This window comes from Sphaerodactylus townsendi, linkage group LG04, assembly GCF_021028975.2.
Source record: "Sphaerodactylus townsendi isolate TG3544 linkage group LG04, MPM_Stown_v2.3, whole genome shotgun sequence".
Classification (NCBI taxonomy): domain Eukaryota; kingdom Metazoa; phylum Chordata; class Lepidosauria; order Squamata; family Sphaerodactylidae; genus Sphaerodactylus; species Sphaerodactylus townsendi.
Window position 1 is genome coordinate 139,901,548 of NC_059428.1, and position 25,929 is coordinate 139,927,476.

A 25,929-nucleotide genomic window follows, 5' to 3' on the forward strand; every position below is an offset into this window, starting at 1 on the left:
CACACTTCCCTTGGTTGGGGAGTCCAAGCCCGCACCTCCACGCAAAGCCTCAAACTCTGCCTCAGAAGCCGTGCGGCGGTCCCTCCTCCAGGGCAACAGGTTGGCACGAGCACGTGAGGAAAGAGAACCTGTCTCCCACGGCAGCTGCAAGAAGGAAAGAAGATGTAACTAACTTGGACCAGCCCCAGAGGTGGGATGCAGTCCGGTTTGGTTCTGATTCGGTAGGACCGGTTACTAAAATTTTCTCAGTTTGGAGAACAGGTTATTAATGATTAACTCCACTAGGGACAAGGGGGTAATCTCCTCCCAGTCTGGTACAACAGCATCACTGGCCCTGCAATGCATTCTGTCCCCCAGAACGTCCACCGGCACCCTCCCAACCCTCCATATATTCCTTCCCGCCACATCTGTATGAACTGTATGAAATAATACAATATATAGCAATTCTATTTTTTTTGTTCATTGGTATAAAGGTTGGGAAAGTATTATAGGTAAAGATTTTTCATTTTCTTTTTTCCCCCTTGAAATTTATATTGGAACGAGAGGAGTTTAAACTACTCTTTTAGATTAAGGATTTTGGATCTCTCCCTCTGTTAGTTTTCGGCGGAAATAGATAAAGTAGTTAGAGGAATGGGACAGGGAAGGAGAAAGGAGGGAGAGAGGGAAAGATGGGAAGGAGGGAGGCAATATTATAGGATACTTTAGTTGGGGCGTAAAAGGAGAGATAGATAAATAGATATGTTTGTAATATGTTACAATTGTAAACAGTTTTTGGTTTCTCTCCTTACTTATGTTATTATTTAAATCAATCAATATAATTATATAAAAAGAAATAATACAATTACCTTTTCGGGTATATATTGCTTTTTTTAATACTTTAAACAGTCATTATTTGAATCTAGAGGCGGGGCAAAGGGGAACTGCACCTGGGGCGTGTGCGCCCTGCATCCCTTGCCCTGTGCCCCGGCCCAGGAATGCCTCTGCCTCAGAATGCCTGGTCAATACTGTCAGTGGCTCCACCCAGCCCCATTGGCGCTACACCACTGTTTGTATCCCACCACCATCGGAACCTGTTACTAAAATTTTTGGATCCCACCGCTGCCAAAAGTAACTCTCCAAAGCTCTTTATTGTACTGGCAGTCATTGTCGAAAACAAGGACAAGGCACAGGGACAAGGCACACACCAACATCACCCTGACAGAAGACACATTTTACAAAATATGTGGCATCTGGACCCCACCTGGGCTACCCCAGGCAGCAGCAACGGTGGCATAATCTTCTGGGAGCCACGCTACTGATGTGGCTTAACATGGTAATATTTACTATTGGAGTTTCACTTGCCAAAAATAATCTAGAGGCAACGAGCAGTTTGGGCAGCTCCTTTCCCTTCCTCTCCCCACAACAGACACCTTGTGAGGTAGGTGGGGCTGAGAGAACTCCTAAGAACTGTGACTGGCCCAAGGTCACCCATCAGAAATGTAGGGTGCGGAAACACATCTGGTTCGCCAGATAAGCCTCTGCCACTCAGGTGGAGGAGTGCGGAATCAAACCCGGTTCTCCAGATTAGAATCTACCTGCTCTTAACCACTGCACTATGCCGGTTTCCCCACTCTCGCTAACTGTGGACCTTTTGGGATTTGTGCTGCTGTAACACAGAGTGCGTCTGTAAGGAAATCGCTGCCCTGAAAGAAACACTTTCTTGCTGCGGTGCAGAGCAGAAGTGTACAATCGGCCAAAGAGTCCTCCGGCATCTTAAGGAAGAGCACATCTATTTGCTGCAGAAACTTTTTTTGTGTTTAAGTTCACATCAAATTCTAGTAAATTTTCATATGTCTGTCTGCAGCAGGAGGGGAGTATTAGATTGAAAGGCCTAAATATTTTTAAGAAATGTTGAAAAAATGTGCAGGTAAGCACAGAGTTCATTCGCTATGCAGAATCCTTAAGCAATTTAACACCTGTCGAGATGGGAAAGAAGTAAGCTTGACAACTTCTAGGTAGGGGCTGGAGATCTCCTGAAATTGCAAGTAATCTCCAGACAACCTAAAATGTTTATTATTATTAAAGCATTTGTTCCACTTCTCCTGGAGAAAATGTCTGCTTTGGAAGGTGGACTGAATGGCAATGCATCCTGCCAAAGTCCCTCCCTACCCTAAACCCCAAGGTTCCACCCTCAAAACCCCAGATATTTCTGAACTTGGGGCCAGCAATCCTAGAAAGGCATGAACTTTGTTGAACCCCCCAGTTAACATTATTGAACCAGGTAATGAACCCTAATTCAGCAATTTCACGTTGGATTCTGCCTTGGAAGTTCTCAAAATGAAGCATGCCAACTTTAAGGTCAGCAACTGAAGGCCTATTTATCCATAGTGCTTTCCCTGGGTTCCAGCAAACAGTCACTGTTTAAGATGATGGAGCTATCCGATTGCATCCAATTGTGTCGTCACTGAAGGTGAGCTGAAGACAATAAATGCTGTGCTGGCACTGTTACGCAAAGTGGTGGGAAGTCTCTCCCTTTTGGAGTGGGGAATTAGCAGGAGGAAACTCTTGGCGTTAGCTAGAGGCCGGGCAGCACGAGACCGCCATTGCCTATGTATACAAAAGTCAGTTTTCGCAAGAAATTCACAGAAGAATGAATAAAGTTTAACCATTTTTATTAAGGGATAATGAGGGTACACAACCACACAATAAAATCATCAGAACACACACACAGTCCTAGGATATAAACAGTTTTGAGGGGCTAGGTCTGGACTAGATGATGGATATATGGGGAGCGGCATTAAAAGTTATAGTCACCTGATTTTGGAACGGAATGGTCCAAGGAACGGAACTAAGCAACCCATACCTGTGAAGGAACAGCACTATGGAACAGTATCACAGACAGAGAAATTTCCAGAGACACTGAACACTGCCTATTGGGGGAGTGGGCTTCTTATAGGGAAAAACGGACCCTCAGGGTTATGCAGAGTCATCCATAATCTCCCTAGACAAAGAGATTCCCTACCTTTCTTGGGAAAGACAAGAGACAGACATCAGCCTTAATGGTTGGGTCACTGACCTAATGGTTTGAGACATCAGCCTGAGGTTCCAGGCTCGGGAGTGTCTCCAAAGGGGAAGTCAGCTGATAAATTACAGCTGTAAAACAATGACAATGCAAAATAAGGTGGTCGTTGAAGGTATTAGTCAGAGGAAGAAACATTATTTAGTACAACACTGGGCAGGTAAGCATATCAACATATCCATTGTCCTCCTGGGCATGTATGGTTCAGGGGTGGAGATGGGAACTCTCTCCAGGGCGAGGTCTTTTTGTGCACTTAATCCTGCCGGGAAGGGTGTTAGAGAAGTATTATGTAAATTGATTTGGAGGAGACATGTCCAGACATAGTTCTTTCTCCTTGGGTGCACTGAGCCAATTCAAGGAATGGGCTCCCCATTTTGGCCCTGTACTGCTAGGTATCCCAAGCGTTGGTTGAGGTGGCAGAGATGTTACTGCCTTCCAAACAGGGTCTGTCTACCATAGGTTGGTTTGGCAATAACATGGCTTGAGGTAGAGCCAGGTGTGCCAGATTCTAGAACAGAAGCCTGTTCTGAGGGCAAGGACCAACCCAATTTATTCCAGGAGAAGGAGAGGAGTAGTAGTAGTAGTAGTTTGGATTTATACCCTACCTTTCTCTCCTGTAAGGAGGCTCAAGGTGGCTTACAAGCTCATTTCCCTTCCTCTCCCCACAACAGACACCTTGTGAGGTAGGTGGGCCTGAGAGAGTTCTGAGAGAACTGTGACTGGCCCAAGGTCACCCAGCAGGAAAGTAGGAGTGCGGAAACACATCTGGCTCACCAGATAAGCCTCTGCCACTCAGGTGGAGGAGTGGGGGATCAAACCCGGTTCTCCAGATTAGAACCTCTTAACCTCTACACCACACGTTGGAGTTCAGTTCCTGTTGTGGTGATTTGGTTCCTCAATCCTTTGTTGCTCTAAAACTCTCGAGGCTGGAAAGAATATTATGACTCATTAAAATGAAAGCTCCTTTCCAGAATATTATTTTTATTCATGCCACCTCCCACGGAGAATTAGCTCAGTGATGTTACGAGCTTGGGCAAAAGTCGATGCTAAAATTTGTTGGGCACCGCTGGCTGGAGATCGGCAACAATAATAAGTGATTTCCAGAGACAAAGATTGTTTCCCCTGGAGAAAATGGGTGCTTTGAAAGGTGGACTCTATGGGATTATAGCCTAGTGAAGACCTGCCCTTTGTCAAACCTCAGATCTGGAAATCACAGAAACTGTAGATTTGTTCAAAAGCCTTTAATTTAGAGCGTAGGTAACATCGTAAAAGAGGACTCTGGCGATTCCTGTGCAAACCCCTTACCTGTCTCCCGTTGCCCCCTCCCACTGAGCCAAGCGGCTCCCACTGTCCTCTATAAACTACAAAGCATTCACTACAAAGCATTGCGAGCCTGCGAACAGTTCACACCTTCCTTTGATAACATTTGTGTCCGGGATATCCTGGGGCGCCAAGGGGAAGACGCCGGGCTTTCGCCCCACATCAGAGGATGGTACACCGCCTCCCCTTGCTCTACCTGCCATTTGGCGCTGACAGGCTCAGTCCTGACACCCTTCTCCAAACTCCACCCTCCTCTGGCTCCACCCCCCAAACCTCCAGTAATTTCCCAGCCTGGAGCTGCCCTCCCAAGAGTGTCCAACTCTGGCACTTCAGATGTTCATGGAGTTGGACACCCCGAGCCATCCCAATGACTGACTTAATTCCAGAACAGAATCGCCAGGCACGCAGGCCCCATGTTTGCTGTGGCTGGAAGGCGGGGAAGTTTTGGAAGGTGGTCGGCAGCCGCTGAGGCTGAGAACCAACCACGCCTGGATCCAAGACTGTCGGATTTTTTTAAATCCACATTTGAATGGGTGATGCGCATCCAGAGGCTGGACAGATAGTTTGTTTATACATGTTTGGCTGAAATCTGAGGCCCGTTCCAAATGCGATGCAAGCCGAGACAAAAGTTTGCAGACCTTCGCATTCTGTGCAGCATTGCCTTTACAATGAACCTATGCAAAACAGCACGACATGCTTCACGCGCAGACGAGCACAACGGCTTCCTGGGCAACGGGGGATCTGTGGTGTGCTAATTCAGCACATGCTGCTGCTTTGCATGCGGCGGATAAACATGACGCCGTGGGGGATGCAAAGACCCCTGGGACAGTGCCTTTGTTACATCAGCCACCTTGTTCAGGTTGCAAGGTTTCGGTGGCAAAAGACACATGGCGTCCAGCTCATCTTCCAGTTGGACATGGGGCCTTGACTTCTCCCAGAATTGCAACCAATCAGCAGACTAGAGAGCAGTTCTCCTAGAAGGAAGGGCCGCTTTGGAGGGCAGATCCTCTGCCGTCGCATCCCTGCTTAGTTCTAGCCCCTCTCCAAACTCTGCCCCCCCCAAGCCCCACCAGAGGCATAGCTGGGCCGAACTCCGGCCCCCCAGTGCAGGCTGGAAAAAGTGCAGGCTAGAAAAAGTGGCCTGTTCATTTGAGGCCGAAAACGGCCTTGGGGATCACAAGATCTCCTGGGAAGTGTAGTTCCCACCAGGCCGTTTTCAGCCTTCAGTGAACAGGCCGGTTTTCCAGCCTGCACTTTCAAGCTGAACTAAGGTAAGTGGGAAGGGGAGGGAAGCCGCAGGGGTGGGCGCCACGGGATGTGTGTGCATAAGGGGCGATTTTCTGTCCCCAGGTGTGCACCCGGTGCAACGTGTACCCCCCGCCCCCTGGTAGCTCCATCTTTGCTCACCACTCCCAATTGGTATTACTATAAGGGTCCAGCTAAATATAACACAAAGTTATTGATATATATATTTAATTACTCTATACATTTTACAGAATAAAAATGGATAATTGCAGACACGGGTTCTGGAAACCAGATAACATTGCATACTGCACACAAATCAAACAAATGTACGACACAGATGTTATTGGAATTGATGAATATATGAAATGACCAGCAATACCATAGATGTTTTAGCCCTTGTGGGCCCATAATATTTTGAAAAACACACATTAAATGACTCATATATCCATCCAACCCAGGAGTTACTTTCTCCCCGGCTGGGCAATGGACAGGCAGAAGCGTAGCTGCAATGGGGACATCTGGGGCGGCTCGCCCCGAGTGCCACCATTGCAGCCACGTGGGGGGCAGGGCTGGGGGCATGTCAGGGTATGTCATGGGCGGGAGGGGGCGTGTGGACAGTTCATGCACAGTTCCCTCTCCCTTCGTCACTGTGAACAGGGCTTTATGGAGTGGGTCTAACACCCCTTTCCATTACAATCACACCGACACCTGGGATCCTGAAAACATTTTAAATCTGATATTGAATTGTCAATGTATCACAGGATGCACGCAGGATTAGATCCCTCACTCTGCCTCTCAGTTGCTATCACACCCCACGGACCTCCTCCTCCTCCTCCTCCTCCTCCTCCTCCTCCACCCCCACCCCCCCAATCTTTTTAAGTGGAGATGACAGGGATGGAACCCAAGACCTTTTGTGTGCCTAAGAAACTTTTGCACCCAAAGAACAGTTGCAAACAGCACTTGAATGGAGGGAGGTGTCCAGTGAGGAGCCACACAGGGCTTGGTTCTGGACCTGGTACTTTTCAATATTTTTATAAATGATCTGGATAAGGGGGGGTGGAGGGACTACTCATTAAATTTGCAGATGATACCCAAGTGAGAGGAGCAGCGCTCCAGAAAATAGAGACAGAAGACAACGAGATCTAAACACACTGGAAAAGTGGGCAGATGTGAACAAGATGCTATTCAACAAGGACAAGTGCCGAGTTTTACATCTAGGTAACAAAAATAAGGAATATGCATACAGGGTTGGGGATACGCAACTGAGTATGTGTGAACAAAATCTTGGGGTATGGGCAGACAGTAAGTTAAATATGAGCAACAAGTGTGATGCAGCAACTGAAAAGGCTAATGTGATCTTGGGGTATATCAACAGAGGCATAACATCCAAATCATGAGATATCATGAACCTGCTGTACACTGCACTCACCTGGAGTCCCATGTGCAGTTCTGGAGGCCTCACTTCAAAAAGGGTGCTGACCAGTGGCGTACCTAGGCAAACTGGAGTCCTGGGCAAAACCTGTGTTTGATGCCCCCCCCCCAATGGGCGGCCACCCTCCCCCACCGTGACCAAACAATGATTTTTTTCCACCAGGTCGTTTCAAAGTCACCATCACATTATAGAACATGCCCCAACTCACAAATCTGAAGACAGCAGAAATTTTTTTTTGAAATTTTTTTCAAAATGTTTTATTACTGTTATGAAAACATTTTATGGTGTTGCATCCAGTCCCCTCAATTGGGGGAAACAGCATCATTTTCAATGTTATTTAAACTGGGGACCCCAGATTCTCCCTTTAAGGTGGATTTAAAAGGAGAATCTGGGCTCCTTAGTTTAAACAAGTGATGCTGGAATCCACCCCCAAACAGCATCGTTTTCAATGGTGTTTAAACTAGGGAGCCCAGATTCTTGTTTTAAATCCACCTTAAAGGGAAAATCTGGGGTCCCCAGTTTAAACAACATTGAAAGTGATGCTATTTTGGGGTGGATTCTCCCCCCCCCCTGAAACAGCATCACTTTCAATGTTTAAACTGGGGACCTCAGAACAGAGCAGGTGCAGAGAAGAGTGAGGAGGAGGATGAAGGGCCTAAAACAGTGATGGTGAACCTATGGCACTCGGAGCCCTCTTGGGCACACGCACACAGAGTTCGTTATGTGGGGGCAGAAAATCACACACACACACACCCCACACACATATCTAGGCTGGCCTGGGCAACTGAACACAATGTGCACGCACTGCGGTGAGCAGGGAGGACTTGGCTGGTGGGTCTGGTGCCTGTGCTCCGGGTGGCTGCTGCCTGAGGGGGGCGGGTGGTGCAGAGGAGGCAGAGATGCTAGAGAGGCACAGAGCGGTGCACGCGGGACTTGCTGGAGGCTAGAGCAGGCTGGCCCCTGCTTGAGCGGGTGGGACGGAGGAAGAGGGAGCCAACTGGTTTTTTCTAAACTAAAACCTCAGCATTCAGGTTAAATTGCTGGGTTGGCACTTTGCGATAAATAAGTGGGGTTTGGGTTGCAATTTGGGCACTCGGTCTCAAAAAGGCTCGCCATCACTGCCCTAAAACTTGGGAATGTTCAGTCTGGAGAAATGGATGAAAAGGGTCGTGATCGGAGAAGAGGATGGAAGGGGACATGACTGGGGGGCCCCCCTACCATTTACAGGAGGGCAGAGGGTACAGGATTCACACTAATGGGTATTAATTAAGGGGCAGCTAGGTACTGATTGAACATTAGGAAAAAATGTTTTACAGTAAGTGTAGTTCAGCAGTGGAATCGGATTCCCAGGGAGGTGGGGAGCTCCTCCCCCCTGGTAGTCTTCAAGCAGCGGCTGGACAAACAGGCTGATCCTGCATTGAGCCAGGGGGTTGGACTAGATCCGTGTGGGCGAACCTTTGGCACTCCAGATGTTATGGACTACAATTCCCATCAGCCCTGCCAGCATGGTCAATTGGCCATGCTGGCAGGAGCTGATGGGAATTGCAGTCCACAACATCTGGAGTGTCAAAGGTTCGCCACCACTGGACTAGATGGCCTTGTAATTCGATGATTCTGTGATTCTATGATTCAAACAAGCTTTCTCCAGTTTAGCCATGACTTTTCTTCTCCTCTCTTCATGAACACCAAGTATTACTATAGTGTTTTTCAGAGCTAAAGGGCACACTGTGTTGAGAACCAGCGTGGTACAGCGGTCAAGATCGGCAGGCTCTTATCTGGTGGACTGGATTTGTTTCCCTGCTCCTCCACATGAAGCCCAAGCATCATAAGCTTCTAACAAGATACACAGCCGTCTTATATTAATTTTTGCTCCCAAAGTTGTGCTATGTCTTATTTTCAGGGGATGTCTTATTTTTCCGCTCCACAGCTGCATGCTCTGGTGTTCTGTTCGACGGGCATGCTTCCCAACAAAAACTTTGCTACGTCTTACTTTTGGGGGGATGCTTTATATTTCGCACTTCAGCAAAACCTCTACTACGTCTTATTTTCCGGGGATGTCTTATTTTCGGGGAAACAGGGTAGGTGACCTTGGGCCGGTCAGAACTCTCTCAGCCCCACCTGTGTCACCAGGGGTGTGTTGTGGGGGGGGGGGGGGGGGGAAAGCGATTGTAAGTTGCTTTGAGAATTTTGAAAGTGGGATATGATGTTTTTGTTGGGATTTTGCAAGCGCTTGTCACAACTCAGTTATAAAAGGAATAAACTGATTGTACGTAAACAAGTAGCTGAAGCCACTGTTTATGACCTGGTCTATTGATTAGCTATTGATCAGTCAGGTAGCCATTGTTAGTGAGCAGGTACATCTGACGTTACAAGGTTAACTCTGTGTCTTTGAGCAGACACACTACCCGCTCAGCCACCACGACTACGAGACAGCAGACAGGAAGCAAGACAAAGGTGGGATCCAGCAGGTTCTCACCAGTTCCCGAGAGTGGGGTACTAATTATTTGTGTGTGCCGAGAGGGGGTTACTAATTGGGTCCGCTTTTCCGTCTCCACGCCCTCGCCTCCCCAAGAGGCCTACTGCCTTTGAACGTGAAGGTTCCATATAGCAATTGTGACTAATAATGTAACTCCCTGAACTGGGTTAATCCCCTTCAGGTACTGCAATTCATTGATTCTCAGCCGTTTGTACCTTTTATCTCACCAGTCTCTATCAAAGAACCTGTGTGTTTCACCATTGCTGTGTTCAGATTTGTGAGTTGGGGCATTTTCTATAATGTGATGATGATTTAGAAATGACCTGGTGCAAAAAATTTTTGGGGGGTTGTGGTGGGGTGGCTGCCCATGGGGGGGCATCCAACTCAGGTTTTGCCCAGGGCTCAGGTTTGCCTAGGTACGCCTCTGCCCCCTTTGCTGAGGGGGGGCTGGCGAGGGAACCTGTTACTAAAATGTTTGGATCCCACCACTGAAGCAAGATGTAACAAAGATACAGTAATGTGGCTGTGTAACAGGAAAGAAGGTTTCTCCATGTGTAACTTGTGTAACAGGAAAGAAAGTTTCTCCATGCAACCCTCCCTCATAGTTAGTAAAATCATATATAAAAAGCACTGAGAATCTGTCTCTTCTGTTCTAATATACATGAAATATAAGCCCTACTCCAAAAATAAGCCCTAGTTACGGATTCCCCAGTGCAGCTGATCTAGATAGATAGATAGATAGATAGATAGATAGATAGATAGATAGATAGATAGATAGATAGATAGATTGATTGATTGATTGATTGATTGATTGATTGATTCTATGACCAAGATCTGGAGTTGGCAACCCAGCTCTGTAACTTTCAGGTCTGGAATTGGCAATCCCTTGTGACATAGGAGCAGCAGTGGCGGAGGAGGTTAAGAGCTCATGCATCTAATCTGGAGGAACCGGGTTTGATTCCCAGCTCGGCCGCCTGAGCTGTGGAGGCTTATCTGGGGAATTCAGATTAGCCTGTACACTCCCATACACGCCAGCTGGGTGACCTTGGGCTAGTCACATCTTCTCGGAGCTCTCTCAGCCCCACCCACCTCACAGGGTGTTTGTTGTGAGGGGGGAAGGGCAAGGAGTTTGTCAACCCCTTTGAGTCTCCTGCAGGAGAGAAAGGGGGGATATAAATCCAAACTCTTCTTCTTCTTCTTCTAGGTGGGGTTGAGAGAGTTCTGACCAGCCCAAGGTCACCTAGCAGGCTTCATGTGGAGGAGCAGGGAAACTCTGTAACTTTCAGGTCTGGAGTTGGCAACCCAACACTGTAACTTTCACCTGAAGCTTTTTGAAATATGTAACTTTCACATAATGAAATTCTCCAGAAACAAGCTCGATTCTTTGATGCCACCCCCCTCTTTTTTTTTTTTTTTTACTATCATTTCATTGTTAACACAGCTTTCGGCTTAAAATACATTTGACAAGAGGAGAGAAGAGAGCTACTTCGCCAGGTAAAGAACATGAACCGCACCGAATGATTCTCCCCCACAGGAACTTAGGCCCCTTCCACACAGGCAGAATAACGCACTTTCGATCCACTTTCACAATTGTTTGCATGTGGATTTTGCTGTTCCGCACAGTAAAATCCAGCTGCAAAGTGGATTGAAAGTGGATTGAAAGTGTGTTATTCTGCATGTGCGGAAGGGGCCTTAAAAACCATTCCCACATTCAGAGAAATATCTTCTCTGCCACAGGAAAAGAAGGGGGGTGCCTCTGACCTTCCAGAAAGGATATCGAAGGCTGCATGGAAAACTCGACAGAGATGCAAAGCCTCCCTGGCGCAGGAGTCTCACCTTGCATGGGGAAGACTGTCAAAAGTCCCTTACATCATGTGAAGAGCAAGGCTGGCCAGAGAGAGAAGCGCCAGGAAATCCCCCAAATGAAAGAAGGAAATTCCTTTCCTTTTTTCCAGAAATAACACACGAGGCCATTGGTTGTCTGTCAACTGCACCCCTCTCTCCTCCTGCCTAAAAGTTTTCCCGCACTGTTTTGGATATACAATGAATACCTGATTCCCAAGATCCCTTATCCCTTATCACAAAGGCTGAAGTTTCTGACCTTGCAGCCTGTTGGTTTACAAGCGTACCTTGTCACAAGTGGACACAGGATCCTGAAGGTAGCCCTGCTGGTCAGCAGGAGGAGAGCCAGGTTCGAGTCCTGGGGCACCGTACTGCAGATCTTTGTCGGTCTCTAAGGTGCTCCGGCAGGGGCGTAACGAGGCAGCCCTGGGCAAACTGTAGCCCTGGGCAAAACCTGAGTTGGATGCCCCCCCCCCCATGGGCGGCCACTCCACCATGACCAAGTTTCTTTTTGCACCAGGACATTGGTGCCTGCAGGGGGTGCATTTTTAGACATATCAGCATTTTTAGACATATCAGACATAACTTTGACCCTCCTGAACCAAACTGCACCAAACCTTGGGGTTGCCATCATCTCCAGATGATACCCTGAAATTTTGGTGCCGATACATCCAAAAATGCACCCCCTGCAGAAACATCCTAGAAATTTGCCCAAGAATCTTTGTTCTGCATTGAGTTTTCTGCATTGCTGTCAATGGGGGTTGCAGGCTGTGGGGGGCACATTTCTGAAGGCACAGTCTCAAAACTTTCAGGGTCTCATCAGGAGACTGCCCTAATGATACCCCCCAAGTTTGTTGCAGTTTGGTTCAGGGGGGCCAAAGTTATGGACCCTCAAAACTGTAGCCCCCATCTCCTATTAGCTCCCATTGGAAACAATGGGGGATAGGGGCACCCCCTTTGGGAGTCCATAACTTCAGACTCCTTGAACCAAACCTCACCTCTCCTGATGATACGCTAAAATTTTGGTGTCGCTAGCCTAAAAACTGCGCCCCCTGCAGGCCAAAAATGGAAAACCACTAAAATACCCAAAAACGAACCCAGCGTTTTGATGCCCCCCACAAGGTGATGCCTTGGGCAGCTGCCCACCTTGCCCAATGGGCATTATGCCAGTGTGCTCCGGTTCAGGTGAAAAGCGAAGCCTGCCTGGACCACCCTTCTTTTCATAATAAGCCTGATCGTCTCTGCCTTATTAAAGGCAAAGGTAGAAATGACCCATGTCGAAGCAGTGGGTCATTTCTGAGACCTATGGGGTGCCGAATTTCTGAGATCTATGGGGTCTCATTTCTGAGACCTATGGGGTGCCTTTGGAAGGACGGAAGGCTGAGTCAACCTTGGGCAGACTGCCTGAAACTGACTTCCGGTGGGATCGAACTCAGGTTGTGAGCAGAACATTGATGACAGTATGGCAGCTGAGCTTACCATTCTGCATCATGGGGCTCCTCCTGATTAGATCTTGCTCATAGAATCATAGAGTTGGAAGAGACCCCCCAAGGGCCATCAAGTCCAATTCCCCTGCCATGCAGGAACACACAATCAAAGCATTCCCGACATATGTTCATCCAGCCTCTGTTGAAAAACCTCCAAAGAACGAGACTCCACAACTCTCCAAACCAGTGAATTCCACTGTCGAACAGACTTGATGGTCAAAAAGTTTTAAACTTCTCCTCGGCTCTGAAATAGCCCTGCCTTCCACAGACTTTACACACTTATTTATTTAGGATCCTTTTCTTAAAGCCTACCCGTCTCCGAAAGCAGCATCTATGGATCTCTGTTTTATCCTCACAACCGTCCTGCGTGGTAGACCAGGTTGAGAGAAAATGACAGGCCCAAGGCCACCTGGTGGATTTTTACTGCAAACAGGGATTTGAAACCAAGCCACCTAAGTCGAAGTCCAACACTCTTAATGCTACCCCACAATGGCTCTCTAGAAGCCAAGGCAGCGTTTGGTCTTTCCCTCTGAAGACAAGCCTGAGCATTCACACACATGCAGTTAAAACAGGAAAAGCTCTCACCGCAGAGACTCCGTGGGAGGGAGGCAAACTCTAAAACCAGCATCTCAATGGGGAAAAAAAGGGGAATAAGGTCGTTCCTAAAAGGGGAAGCTTAGGAACCCTACAACAACATGGATTCACCATGAACTCGGAATGGAAAAGTGGGACTCTCCCGGTTAGACAAAGAACATTGACACTTCTGCTGCAGAGTCCCATTTTGCGCAGGTCTTGGCAACCCACCCCTGCCGACCCCTGCCCCCCAAAGTGCAAGAAAGCACGTCCTATGCACCATCCAAAGAACAACTCCGTCCCCTCCCCAACCCAGGAATAAAACCTGCAGACTGCCAGTGTTTGCCTACCTGACATCTTGCAGCCTCTTTGTGTCGGCAGAAGTGAAAGCACTTGAATTCTGTTTCACTTTTGGGACTGTTGTGTGTCAGAGGCTAGCTATCTCTCGTTTTCCCCTCAGCCCCTGGTAGTTGGATCTTGGCCCCTTTGGGGAGTGGCCGAGCCAGCCAGGAAAGCCCCATCCCATATTTGCTGGCCTTCCTGTCCTTGGACTGTTATTCATAATGATTGACAATAATTGCAGCTTTTCACCTGCTGCCTTCCTTGGGAAGGGGGTCTCTACAAGTCGCCAGGGCTGCGTATAGATTCACCTGCAAACAGGAGCAGGTGAGGGAGTTCTGCTATGGTGGGGGGCTGTGTCCCCCATCCCACATTTGCTCTTTGGGGCCTGCAGATCTCCCCCCATGACAACTGACTTCCAGACTAAAGAGGTCCGTCCCCCTGGAGGTGATGCAACTTCAGAGGGTGGACTCGGTGACCTCCCATCTCTGCAGAGATCCTTCCTTCTTCAAACGCTGCCTTCCCCAAGTGCCATCCCAAAATCTCCAGACATGCCCCCCCTTCCCCCCCCCCCCCCGGCTCTGGCTATCAGATTCCTCAAACAGCCTCCACGTGAAATAGTGTCTTTGGGACGTTCTCCTTTTGTCAAATGCTGGTCGGGCACTTTTTAGACTGATCGATTGTGATGAGTTTAAGCACAGGGCTTTGGGCATGTGGGAGGGCTCTTTTGCATTCGCTTGGGGGGAAAAGTGAAACAAAACGCCTGCCCGCTCCCTCTGTTGCACCTGACCTGGGGGAAATTTTCAAGCTTCCAGGTAATAAGGGAAATCAGCCTCCCAGGAAAACCCCGTCCCTTTGTCCTGGAGTGTTTGCACAGGAGAGCCGGGCCTGGTTGGTTTTCAGAGCTGAGCCGCCCTGTCTGGACGGAAGAATGCCAACTGGACTGGTTTCGGGCATGGGGGAGGGGGGGGGGGGGGAAGCCCTGTTAATGAACAGGGCATCTGGGTACTGCAGCTTTTCAGGTCATAGAGGTAAAGGACATACTCTGAAAATCACTCACAGAACAAACAGATGTGAAAAAGACGGCTGGGGGGGGGGGGAAGGTTGTGGTCTGAAAGGTGTAAAACCGCAAGCTCTGCTTCTTGGCAGGCATTCAGGAAAGAGGGAATCTGTATCAGCAGGCGAGGCAAACCTGTGGATTCAGTTATGGGGGCATGATGGACTCCTTTCTGTCTGTCTCTCTCTCCAAGGTGGAGAATGAAGGATCCTTTCTCCCCCGCGCCTCTCGAATAAGAAAGAGGTTGGGAGTTGCTGTGATCATCCCAAAAAGATTGCAGTGAAGCACTTTTTTTTCCTCAAAAAAAAGAAAAGAAAGAAATGCAGAAAAGTCCAAGGAAAGCCTGAAAGCGCGTGGGTACGCCTGGGTGGAAGTTGGACGCGAAGAGACAACTTATTACTCACAATCCTTGCTGCATGGATTTTGCTCATCTGCTAGCTGGGTTCAGGAATGGATTTTCACCAAAGACGGAAAAAATCTCGGTTACTTCTCTTTTCCTCAGGGAAGTTGCAGGTGCCTTATTCTCTGGGACCATCCAGACTGCTAGACTAAGTTCTTTGATTTATCGGAATGACTTTGGCATTTGGCATTTTTTCCCCCCACAGCTTCTGTGGAAAGTAGCCTGCTCTGGAGTCTTTGGGGGTGCAAGAGTGTGTCTTGCTGCACGTGGTCTCTGGGGGCAGGGGAGGCATAAGACTTTTCCATCCAGAGGCCCCCCCCCCCACCGTGTGGCCTGGAACGAGCCCGTTTCTTGGTTTTTCCCTTCCAAACTGTAAGATCAGTGCTTCTCCACTGCAGATTCACTTTCTGTCATGAGGAAGTCACAGACCTGTCATCTCTAAAAACAGGACATGTGAAATCTAATATTTTGTTCTAAAGCCTGAAGAAGAAGAAGAAGAAAGAAGAAGAAGAAGAAGAAGAAAGAAGAAGAAGAAGAAGAAGAAAGAAGAAGAAGAAGAAGAAGAAAGAAGAAGAAAGAAGAAGAAGAAAGAAGAAGAAGAAGAAGAAGAAAGAAGAAGAAGAAGAAGAAGAAGAAGAAGAGCTGGATTTCTATCCCCCCTTTCTCTCCTGTAAGGAGAGGCAAAGGGGCTTACAAACTCTTTCCTTCCCCCCCTCACAACAAACACCCTGTGGGATAGGTGGGGCTGAGAGAGCTCCAAAGAACTGTGACTAGCCCCAGGTCACCCAGCTGGCATGTGTTGGAGTGCACAGTCTAATCTGAATTCCCCAGATAAGCCTCCACAGCTGAAGCAGCTGAGGAACCAGGGAATCAAACCCGGTTCTTCCAGATTAGAGTGCACCTGCTCTTAACCACTACACCACTGCTGCTCCCTGCTCCTGCAGGCACAATTCCTCTGCTCTGCTCATTCGAAATGTCCCTCGATTATTTCCCACTCTCTGCTTCTGATGGACTTTCTGTTGGTCCCACTCTTTGCCTCCTGAGTCCTGCATAGTTACCAGATTGCCCCTCTGAGAAATACTGAAGAATGAGAACCTGAAGAATGAGAAGAATAAAGGGGAGGCGGTAGCTTCGTGACTGGGGCAAGGGCCACCCAATCGGCTGTGTGTGCGCAGCCCTTCCAGTTCCAACTGGGAAAACACCTTTCTTTCTAGCTTGATCGTGGCAGCGAAGATCATACGTGTCTCCCAAATGCATTTGCCTGCTGCTCTTAGGCTCAGTTCTCTGCCAACCAACCAAGAATGCTGGTGTGGTGTAGTGATTAGAGCAGGGGTGTCAAACTCATGGCCCTCCAGATGTTCGTGAACTACAATTCCCATCAGTCCCTCCCAACATGAGCATTGGCTATACTGGCAAGGGCTGATGGGAATTGTAGTTCATGAACATCTGGAGGGCTGCGAGTTCGACACCTGTGGATTAGAGTATCTGACTAGGATGAGGGTTCGAATCCATGCTTTGCTCAGAAGCTCAGTGGGCGATCTTGGGCCTGCCAGATACTGTTGCTTTAAAGCAGGGGTCTGCAACCTGCAGCTCTCCAGATGTTCATGGACTACAAATCCATGCTGGCAGGGGCTGATGGGATTTGTAGTCCATGAACATCTGGAGAACCGCAGGTTGCAGACCCCTGCAGGATAGGATGGAGGAGCAGAAAGCAACACGACAAGCTGTTGTGGGTATCCACGAGGGAGAAAAGCTGGACAGAAACACCACAAACAAATACATAAGCCGCGCTGATGCATTTCCAATGCTGGCGGATCAATAGTGTTGACTTACCACCCAAGCTTCCAGTCCCGGTTGAAGCATCTCCGTGGTTGTCGCCACAGAACTGCAAACTGGAGTGAGAAGCAAAGGAGTCCTGATGGACGTCTTGCCTTCCCACCAGGGTCAGACAAATCTTCCTAGCTAGATCCTCCCTGTCTTTCTCATGGAGCAAAGTCTGGTGGTATTCCTGGGAGATGGTCCCTGACTCTGCCATGAGGTTCAGCAGCACCTGAATTTGGACGGCCGAAGCGTTGGCGAGGACCTCTCTAACTCCCGGCAAGATCTCCTGGAAAAGATTCATGCCGGCGGCGGCAACAAGTGCTGAAAAGAGGACGTGAGATGCGATCTGGACTGTTTACATAGGATATCAGCATCCCATAAACATCACAGAAAAGATGAAGTGAGAAAAAAATTGTGGCAACATTTTTTTTGATTTTGCAAAAGAGTCATAAAAGCGGTTTCCTCATTTAATCAGCGCTTAAAATGCACTTCCAAAGAAGCACAGATTTTTTATTGCCAGCGCAGCAAAACTAGAGCCGGAAGATTCTCTGACTGCTCCAATACCTGCAGCCAATTGCAGAATTATCGCATGAACAGGGGGACTTTTTTATTTTCTGAGAGGAGGAAGTTCTCCCTGTTAGGGATGATGAAATTGGCAGGACACCAAGAATTTGCAGAAGAAAGGGGATTTTTTTGTTGGGGGGGGGGAGTAATTGTGGAATGTAAATAGAGAGGATTTTCTGTCAGAAATCTTTGCAAAATCTAGTGGGCTCGGAGAGAGGGTGGCCTTAAGGAAGAAGAGTTGGCTTTTTCTTCCCTCTTTCCTACCTTTACGGAATCTCAAAGCAGGTTACAATCTCCTTCCCTTCCCTTCCGCACAACAGGTGCCTTGTGAGGAAGCGGGATGCATGTTGGGACAACACCTTCCAAGGACAAATACCTTCCAAGTGGACTTTTTGCTCCAGCCTTCTTCCCCAACTAGAGCACATTGTAATGTATTTATTTAAGTTCTCCAGGTATACCCCTGCTTTCACCCCAATGAGCACCCAAAGGGGCTTGCATTATTCTCCTCTCCCCCATTGTACCTCACACCAACCCTATGAGGTAGGTCCAGTGGTGGGATCCAAAAATTTTAGTAACAGGTTCCCATGGTGGTGGGATTCAAACTGTGGCGTAGTGCCAATGGAGCTGGGTGGGGCACGACGGGGTGGGGCCTGGCATTTCAGGGGCGGGGCATTCCTGGGCGGGGCTGTGGCAAGGATGCAGCCGCTGCGCCGGTCTTTGGGCTGGAAATGAATGCACGCAGGCACAGGCTGGCACGCACACCGGTGCACCTCCTGTAGACAGCTTCAAGTTCTGCGCACTACTGCTGAGAGGAGGGGCGTAACTAAGGCAAAAATCACGTGGCAAAATCGCCAATTAGTAACCCCCTCTCAGCACACACAAATAATTAGTAACTTACTCTCGGGAACGTGTGAGAACCTGCTGGATCCCACCTCTGGGTAGGTCACGCTAAGAATATGTGATTGGCCCAAGGCCATCCAATGAACTTCTAAGGCAGAGAGGCTTGTTTGTCTCTAAGGTGCTCCTGGGTTCAAATCACACTGTTCTACTGCCAACCAACATGGCCGCCCTCTGCAATTATAATCTGCAATTTATTTATAGTCATTTTTATATTTCTCTAGCGCCATCCACAGGTGACAGGTGGTGGAAGGTGCCCTTAAATCACAGCTGACTTATGGCCACCCTGTAAGGTTTTCAAGGCAAGAGACGTTCAGAGGTGATTTGCCATTGCTTGTCCCCATGGGGGCTGAAAGAATTCTGAGAGAACTGGGACTGGCCCAGCGTCACCCAGCAGGCTTCATGTGCGGGAGCAGGGAAACAAATCCAGTTCACCAGATAAGAGTCCGGCGTTCATGTGGCGGAGTGGGGAATCAAACCCAATTCATTAGATTAGAGACCACCGCTCATGTGGCGGAGTGGGGGATTGAACCTAGTTCTCCAGATAATAGTCTGCCACTCTTAACCACTACACCACACAGGCTTTGAACCATCCATACACCTAGAGCTTTACAGAGGATCACCAGTGGGGGGGGGGGGGGGCTGTGAAAAGAACAGACAGAGCTTTACCTACCATGAGTTTAGAGAAGAAGAGTTTGGATTTATATCCCCCCTTTTCTCTTCTGCAGGAGACTCAAAGGGGCTCCTTGCCCTTCCCCCCCCCCCACAACAAACACCCTGTGAGGTAGGTGGGGCTGAGAGAGCTCCGAAAAGCTGTGACTAGCCCAAGGTCACCCAGCTGGCGTGTGTGGGAGTGCACAGGCTAATCTGAATTCCCCAGATAAGCTTCCACAACTCAAGTGGCAGAGCTGGGAATCAAACCCGGTTCCTCCAGATCAGAGTGCACCTGCTCTTAACCACTGCGCCACTGCTGCTGTTTACAATGTTGTGGGAATGATAAGGCAGAATAAGAAAAGTTATTGTTGTGGATGGATGCTTTTGGGCCAAAGGACATGCTGATAATTATGCCCGATGCTTTGGAAAACAGAATATTTCCTTATTTTGCCTGAGCAGTTGATAGGTATCACTTCCGCAAAAAGGCAATCTTGGCTCAGAAATAGCGTTCCCGAGCTCAGGTGGGGTGGGACTGCAATTAGTAAGTTAACGGCAACATCTTAAAAATGTGTTTCCTGCTGTTATGAAGTCTGAAGACTGTTTGGAAGTCACATGATTTTCTACCAACATAACCAGAAACAAAATATACACAGGGTGCCTTGTCTGAACAGCATTGCTTGGACAGCTAAATCCTTTCCAGGAGTTTCACTTTCGAAGGGCAAGTCCTGGCAAGGACTGAAAGGCGTCATGTACGAATCAACACATCTTGGCAGCAGGGGGGAAACCAATCAAACTAAACAGCACCACAATTTAGAGCTGCCAGGAACAGAAATGTGTAGCTGTTGTGGTGGTTTAAATATTGGCCTGTAACACAAAGAGAAAAATTGCAGTCCCCATGGTTTTTTTTTTAGGACCGACACAGGAGCAGCAGTGGCACTCTAATATGGAGAACTGGGTTTTATTCCCCGCTCTGCCGCTCGAGCTGTGGAGGCTAATCTGATGAACCAGATTAGCTTGTGCACTCCAATACATGCTAGCTGGGTCACCTTGGGCTAGTCACAGTTCTTCGGAGCTCTCTCAGCCCCACCCACCTCACAGGGTGTTTGTTGTGGGGTGGGGTGGGGGTGGGGAAGGGAAAGGAAATTGTAAACCCCTTTGAGTCTCCTTGCAGGAGAGAAGGAGGGATATAAATCCAACTCTCCTCCTCCTCCTCCTCCTCCTCCTCCTCTTCTTCTTCTTCTTCTTCTTCTTCTTCTTCTTCTTCTTCTTCTTCTTCTTCTTCTTCTTCTTCTTCTTCTTCTTCTTCTTCTTCTTCTCCTCCTCCTCCTCCTCCTCCTCCTCCTCCTTCTCCTTCTCCTTCTCCTTCTCCTTCTCCCTCTCCTTGTAACAGGAGCTTGACACACTGCAAGTACCTGACAGCATTTGTTTTTTCCATCTCATATGCTTTTAGGGTTCCCAATGTCCAGGGGTGGTGGTGGCTGGAAATCTCCAGGAATTATGCATCTCCAGACAACACAGGAAACTGCTGTTTTTGAGGGTGGCATGGCATTATTCTCAAGTGAGTTCCTTCCGCACACCCTTCCTCCTAAAACCTGCCCTCCCCCAAATCTCTAGGAATTTCTCAGCCTGGAGTTGGCAACATTATGAACCTCTGGCCACAGTAAACCTTCACAAAAAGTCTTCACAGGGACAGTCCACCAGTTGGCAATAGAGCCACTTCAGTCCATAAAAGTGTGTTTTTGTGTTAGCATTAGGGTTGCCAGCCTCCAGGGAGTTAACCATCCAAAAAAGCACCTATATGGCTAATACTATTAATGTACGAACTCAAAGGGTGCTCATCAGTGGTTCATCTTCATCCTGGAGAGAAGTGACTAGTGGAGTGCCACAGGGTTCTGTCCCGGGCCCAGTGCTAGTCACTATTTTTATCAACGACTTGGATGATGGAATAGAAGGCATGCTAATCAAATTTGTGGATGACACCAAATTAGGAGGGGTAGCTAATACCCCGGAGGACAGAGTCAGAATACAAAATGACCTGGACAGATTAGAGAGCTGGGCCAAAACAAACAAAATGAATTTCAACAGAGATAAATGTAAGATTCTACACTTAGGCAGAAAAAATGAAATGCACAGATACAGGATGGGTAACATCTGGCTTGACAACACTACATGCGAAAGGGATCTGGGAGTCTTAGTAGACCACAAACTGAACATGAGTCAGCAGTGTGATGTAGCGGCCAAGAAAGCCAATGCAATTTTGGGCTGTATCAATAGGAGCATAGAGTCTAGATCAAGGGATGTAATTGTACCTCTCTATTCTGCATTGGTTAGACCTCATCTGGAATATTGTGTACAGTTCTGAGCATCACAATTCCAGAAGGATAGTGACAAGCTAGAATGGGTTGAGAGGAGGGCAACCAAAATGGTCCATGCCCTACAAAGAGAGATTTAGGGGGCTGGGGATATTCAGGCTGGAGAAGGGAAGGTTAAGGGGGGGACATGATAGATATGTTTAAATATTTGAAGGGATGTCATGTCGAAGAGGGAGCAAGCTTGTTTTCTGCTGCCTCAGAGACTAGGACCAGGAGTAATGGATTCAAGGTACAAAAAGATTCCACCTAAACATTAAGAAGAACTTCCTGACCATCAGGGCTGTTCGACAGTGGAATTCACTGCCTTGGAGTGTGGTGGAGTCTCCTTCTTTGGAAATTTTAAAAGAGAGGCTGGATGAACAGTGCTTCATCTGTTTGGAGTGCTTTGATTGTGTGTTCCTGCATGGCCCTTGGGGTCTCTTCCAACTTTATGATTCTACCAATATCTCTAATATTCAATATACATGTACTTAAACAGTTACAAATAAGCTTTTATACTGCATAACATAAACAATCTCTACACAGGCTTATTACAAAGAAACATAAACCAAATAGTTCCTTGACAAAGGCTCTCAATAGAAGGCACTGAGACCAGAGTAGAGTAACAGGCCATAGTCTCTATCCTGGCTAGCCAGTTCTTATATAGCTAAGCAAAAATTGAATTTTTTTGGTAGTCTTTTCAGGAAAGGATTTCTTTGGAGAATCACCAGTAGGTTTCATTCCATTCATTTTGTGATATTATTGTAATGTTTCTGAAAAGTATTTGGACAAGGATTATTTATTAATACTACAAAGTATTAGCAGGCCATTGTGAAGGTATACAAAGTCATTTAACAACTGGATAATGACAGCTCATGTGGATATTGTTCAGTATTAATTTTGTTGTAAGCCTTTTATAGAGATGACTATTTGGTTTAAGTTTCTTTGTAATAAACCTGTGTAGAGATTGTATACGTTATACAGGATAAAAGCTTATTTGTAATTGTTTAAGTGTATGTATGTTGAGTATTAGAGAGATTGGTACATAAATACCATTAGCCATAGAGATGCTTTTTGGATGGTTAACCCTTGAGCAACCTACCCCACTTTCATTATGGTTAACCTCCAAGGAGAGGCTGGAGATCTCCAGGAGGCAAAGGTGCTTTCTGCACAACGCAAATAAAACGTCTTGAGGACATGAAAAGAAGCTGTTTGGGGAGGAAGTTCGCTCAGCTTTTTCACCAAAACATTGTCAGGATGTTTTATTCCTGCTCAACATGTGTGTTTTTTTTTAAGTTTAACCTAGCAATCTTTTCCCCCAAGATGGGTTGAAGATGTTTCCTGTTTGCTGAGGGGAAAGCAGGAAACATGTTATTTTTCCCACCCAAATTTAAAGCTCTTACTTTTGGTTTCTCAGCAGGTTTCTCCAGCCTGTCATTAGCTGAGTTGTTCCCAGGGCTGTTTCCTCTATTTGCACTGTGGGTGGCCGCTGTTTCAGCTTGTAAAGTACAGGAATAAACTTCTCTGCCAATTGGTTCTGGTGGGTTTTCCGGGCTGCATGGCCTTGGTGTGGTGGATCTTGTTCCTAAAGTTTCGCCGGCATCTTCAGAGGTGTATCACAGAGGAAAGTCTGTTACACACTGTACCCGGAAAGCCCACCAGAACCAGTTGAATCTGGCCATGAAAGCCTTCGACAATACATTCTCTGCCAATGATACACACGTGTCTTTTCTCCCATCTTTTTCAATGATATGAGAATCTCATATCATGTCTTCATAACTTTACAAGACACTTCACTGAAAACAAAAAAAACCCACGTTTTCTTCTCCCAAGTTTTATTTGTCTGTGCTGTCTGGAAAAACAAAGAGCAAACACTTTAAAAAGATGTCTCCGTGACATCTTATTTGTGTAGTGTAGAAAGGACCAAAGATGAGTTCACCTTGGAGAAGAAGAAAAGTTGGTTTTTATATCCCACGTGTCCTTCCTTACCTTTAAAGAGTGTCAAGGCAGCTTATATTTCCTTCACCTCCTCACGACAGACACCTTGTGAGGTAGGTGAGGCTGAGAGAATTTGGAGAGAACTATGACTAGTCCAAAGACACCCTGCAGGCTTTGTATGTAGGAGCGAGGAAACAAACGTGGTTTGTCAGATCAGAGTTTGCTGCTCAGGTGGAGGAGTGGGGAATCAAACTTGATTAGTTAAATTAGAGTCTGATGCTCTTATTCATTTCACCACACGGGAGAAAATGGTCACTTTGGAAAGTGGAGTGTTTGACTCTGTATGATTCCATTGAAGTCTGTCCCCAATCCTCTAGAGTAGGGGTGGACAGCCTATGGTGCTCCAAATGTTCATGGACTACAATTCCAATTAGCCCCAATTGGCCATGCTGGCAGGGGCTGATGGGAATTGTAGTCCATGAACATCTGGAGCACTATCACTTAACAGATGGCGATGGGAGGGGTTAAAGCTTCGTGTATATAATCTGGAGGGAACCCGGGTTTTGATTCCCAGCTCTGCCGCCCACAGGCTGTGTGGAGGCTTATCTGGGGAATTCAGATTAGCCTGTACACTCCCACACACGCCAGCTGGGTGACCTTGGGCTAGTCACAGCTTCTCGGAGCTCTCTCAGCCCCACCCACCTCACAGGGTGTTTGTTGTGAGGGGGGAAAGGGCAAGGAGATTGTCAGCCCCTTTGAGTCTCCTGCAGGAGAGAAAGGGGGGAATATAAATCCAAAACTCCTCCTCCTCCATAGGTTGGCCACCCCTGCTCGAGGGCTCCAGGTGAGAAATTTTGGCGGTGGAGTCTGAGGAGGGTGTGGCTTGGGGAGGGGAGGAGCTTCGGTGGGGCATAATGCCATAGAGCACAGGTGTCAAACTCGCGGCCCTCCAGGTGTTCAGGAACCACAATTCCCATCAGCCCTTGCCAATGCTCATGTTGGGAGGAACTGATGGGAACTGTAGTTCATGAACACCTGGAGGGCCGCGAGTTTGACACCCCTGCCATAGGGTCCACCTTCCAAAATGGCCATTTCTCCAGGGGAACTGACCTCTGTTGCCTGGAGATCAGCAGCAATAGTGGAAGAACTCCAGCAACCCCCTGGAGTTTGGCAACGCGACCTGTTCTCCTCAGACTCCACTCCAAAGTCTCCAGGTATTTCCCAAGCTGGAGTGGGCAGCCCTTGCTTGGCATCGTTTTGTATTTTTTTTTGAAAGCAGGAACGTCGAATTGTTCTTGTGATGTAGGGTTGCCAGCTCTGGGCTGGGGAATCCCTGGAGACTCTGGGGGTGGAAGGAAGGGCGGGGTTTGGGGACGGACCCCCGCATGGTACCAGGCCACAGAGTTTGCCTTTCAAGGCAGCCCCTTCCTCCAAGAAGCAGATCGTCGATCCAGTTGCGACATCCCAATGAGTGTAAAAAGCCAAGGAGAGAATTCGAGAGTGAGAGGGGACAGAAAGCAAGCAGAAAAAAAGAGAACTTATTCAGTTAAAAGCAGTGATGTCGAACCTTTTCAAGACCGAGTGCCCAAATTGCAACCCAAACCCACTTATTTATCGCAAAGCGCCAACACGGCAATTTAACCAGAACACTGAGGTTTTCGTTCAGAAAAAACAATTGGCTCTGAGGCATGCGTTACTCAGGAGTAAGCTTGGTGGTAGTCGGTGGCTTTGCTTTGAAGCAACTGTGCAACTCTTCCAATGGGTGAATCACGACCCTAGGAGGGTTTACTCAGAAGCAAGCCCTATTGCCAGCAACCAAGCTTACTCCCAGGGAAAGGATCGCGCTTTAGTTCTTCGCATGAAAATCAGTGGGGTTTAACAGCACTTAACAGGGTTAACTACACTGCTTCCCCAAAATTAGTTCTTAGTTTTAATGCTAATAATCGAGCCCAGCAGCCCAGGCCAGTCTAGATGTGTGGGGGGGAGGGCACTCTGTTTGTGCGTGCCCACAGAGAGGGCTCTAAGTGCCACCTCTGGCACCCGTGCCATAGGTTCGCCACCACTGGTTTAAAGAGACAAAGCACAATTCGTGTTCAGACTTATGTTTACTCTCACAGTGATGTGAAAATGTGTCCTTCACTGTGGCAATTTTACTCTAGGTTTTGATGAATAATAATTGACTGTTGGAAGGTATACCAATCTGTGCACAACCTTATTAACAGAGCACACACGCTTTTGATTGTGCCTCCCCCTTTTCTTGTCCTGAGACTCACCTGGAAATTGGCAACCCCAAGGCCTTGGCCTTTTGGATTCTATCAGGACTGTCTAACCGCCACAGTAACGACTGCCCCAGGGGCAGACCCCGAATCTCTCCCCCCTCATTGCCCAGGCAAGCTTCCTCCAGCCAGGCAGAGAAATCTGTCCTGCATCCCGCCCTTCCCCGGTCCCCCTTTCAGGCCTTGCTGGGCCTGCCCT

General features: G+C 47.8%; 1 protein-coding gene across 1 annotated transcript in view; it reads right to left on the reverse strand.

Moving 5' to 3' along the window:
- Positions 1-17,351, reverse strand: part of CIITA (class II major histocompatibility complex transactivator) — a 43,813-nt gene extending 26,462 nt beyond the window's left edge. The window contains exon 1 of the mRNA XM_048494133.1: positions 17,063-17,351. Within this exon, the coding sequence (XP_048350090.1) occupies positions 17,063-17,351 (289 nt within the window). The remainder of the gene's footprint in view (positions 1-17,062) is intronic.
- Between the last annotated feature and the right edge of the window lie 8,578 nt (positions 17,352-25,929).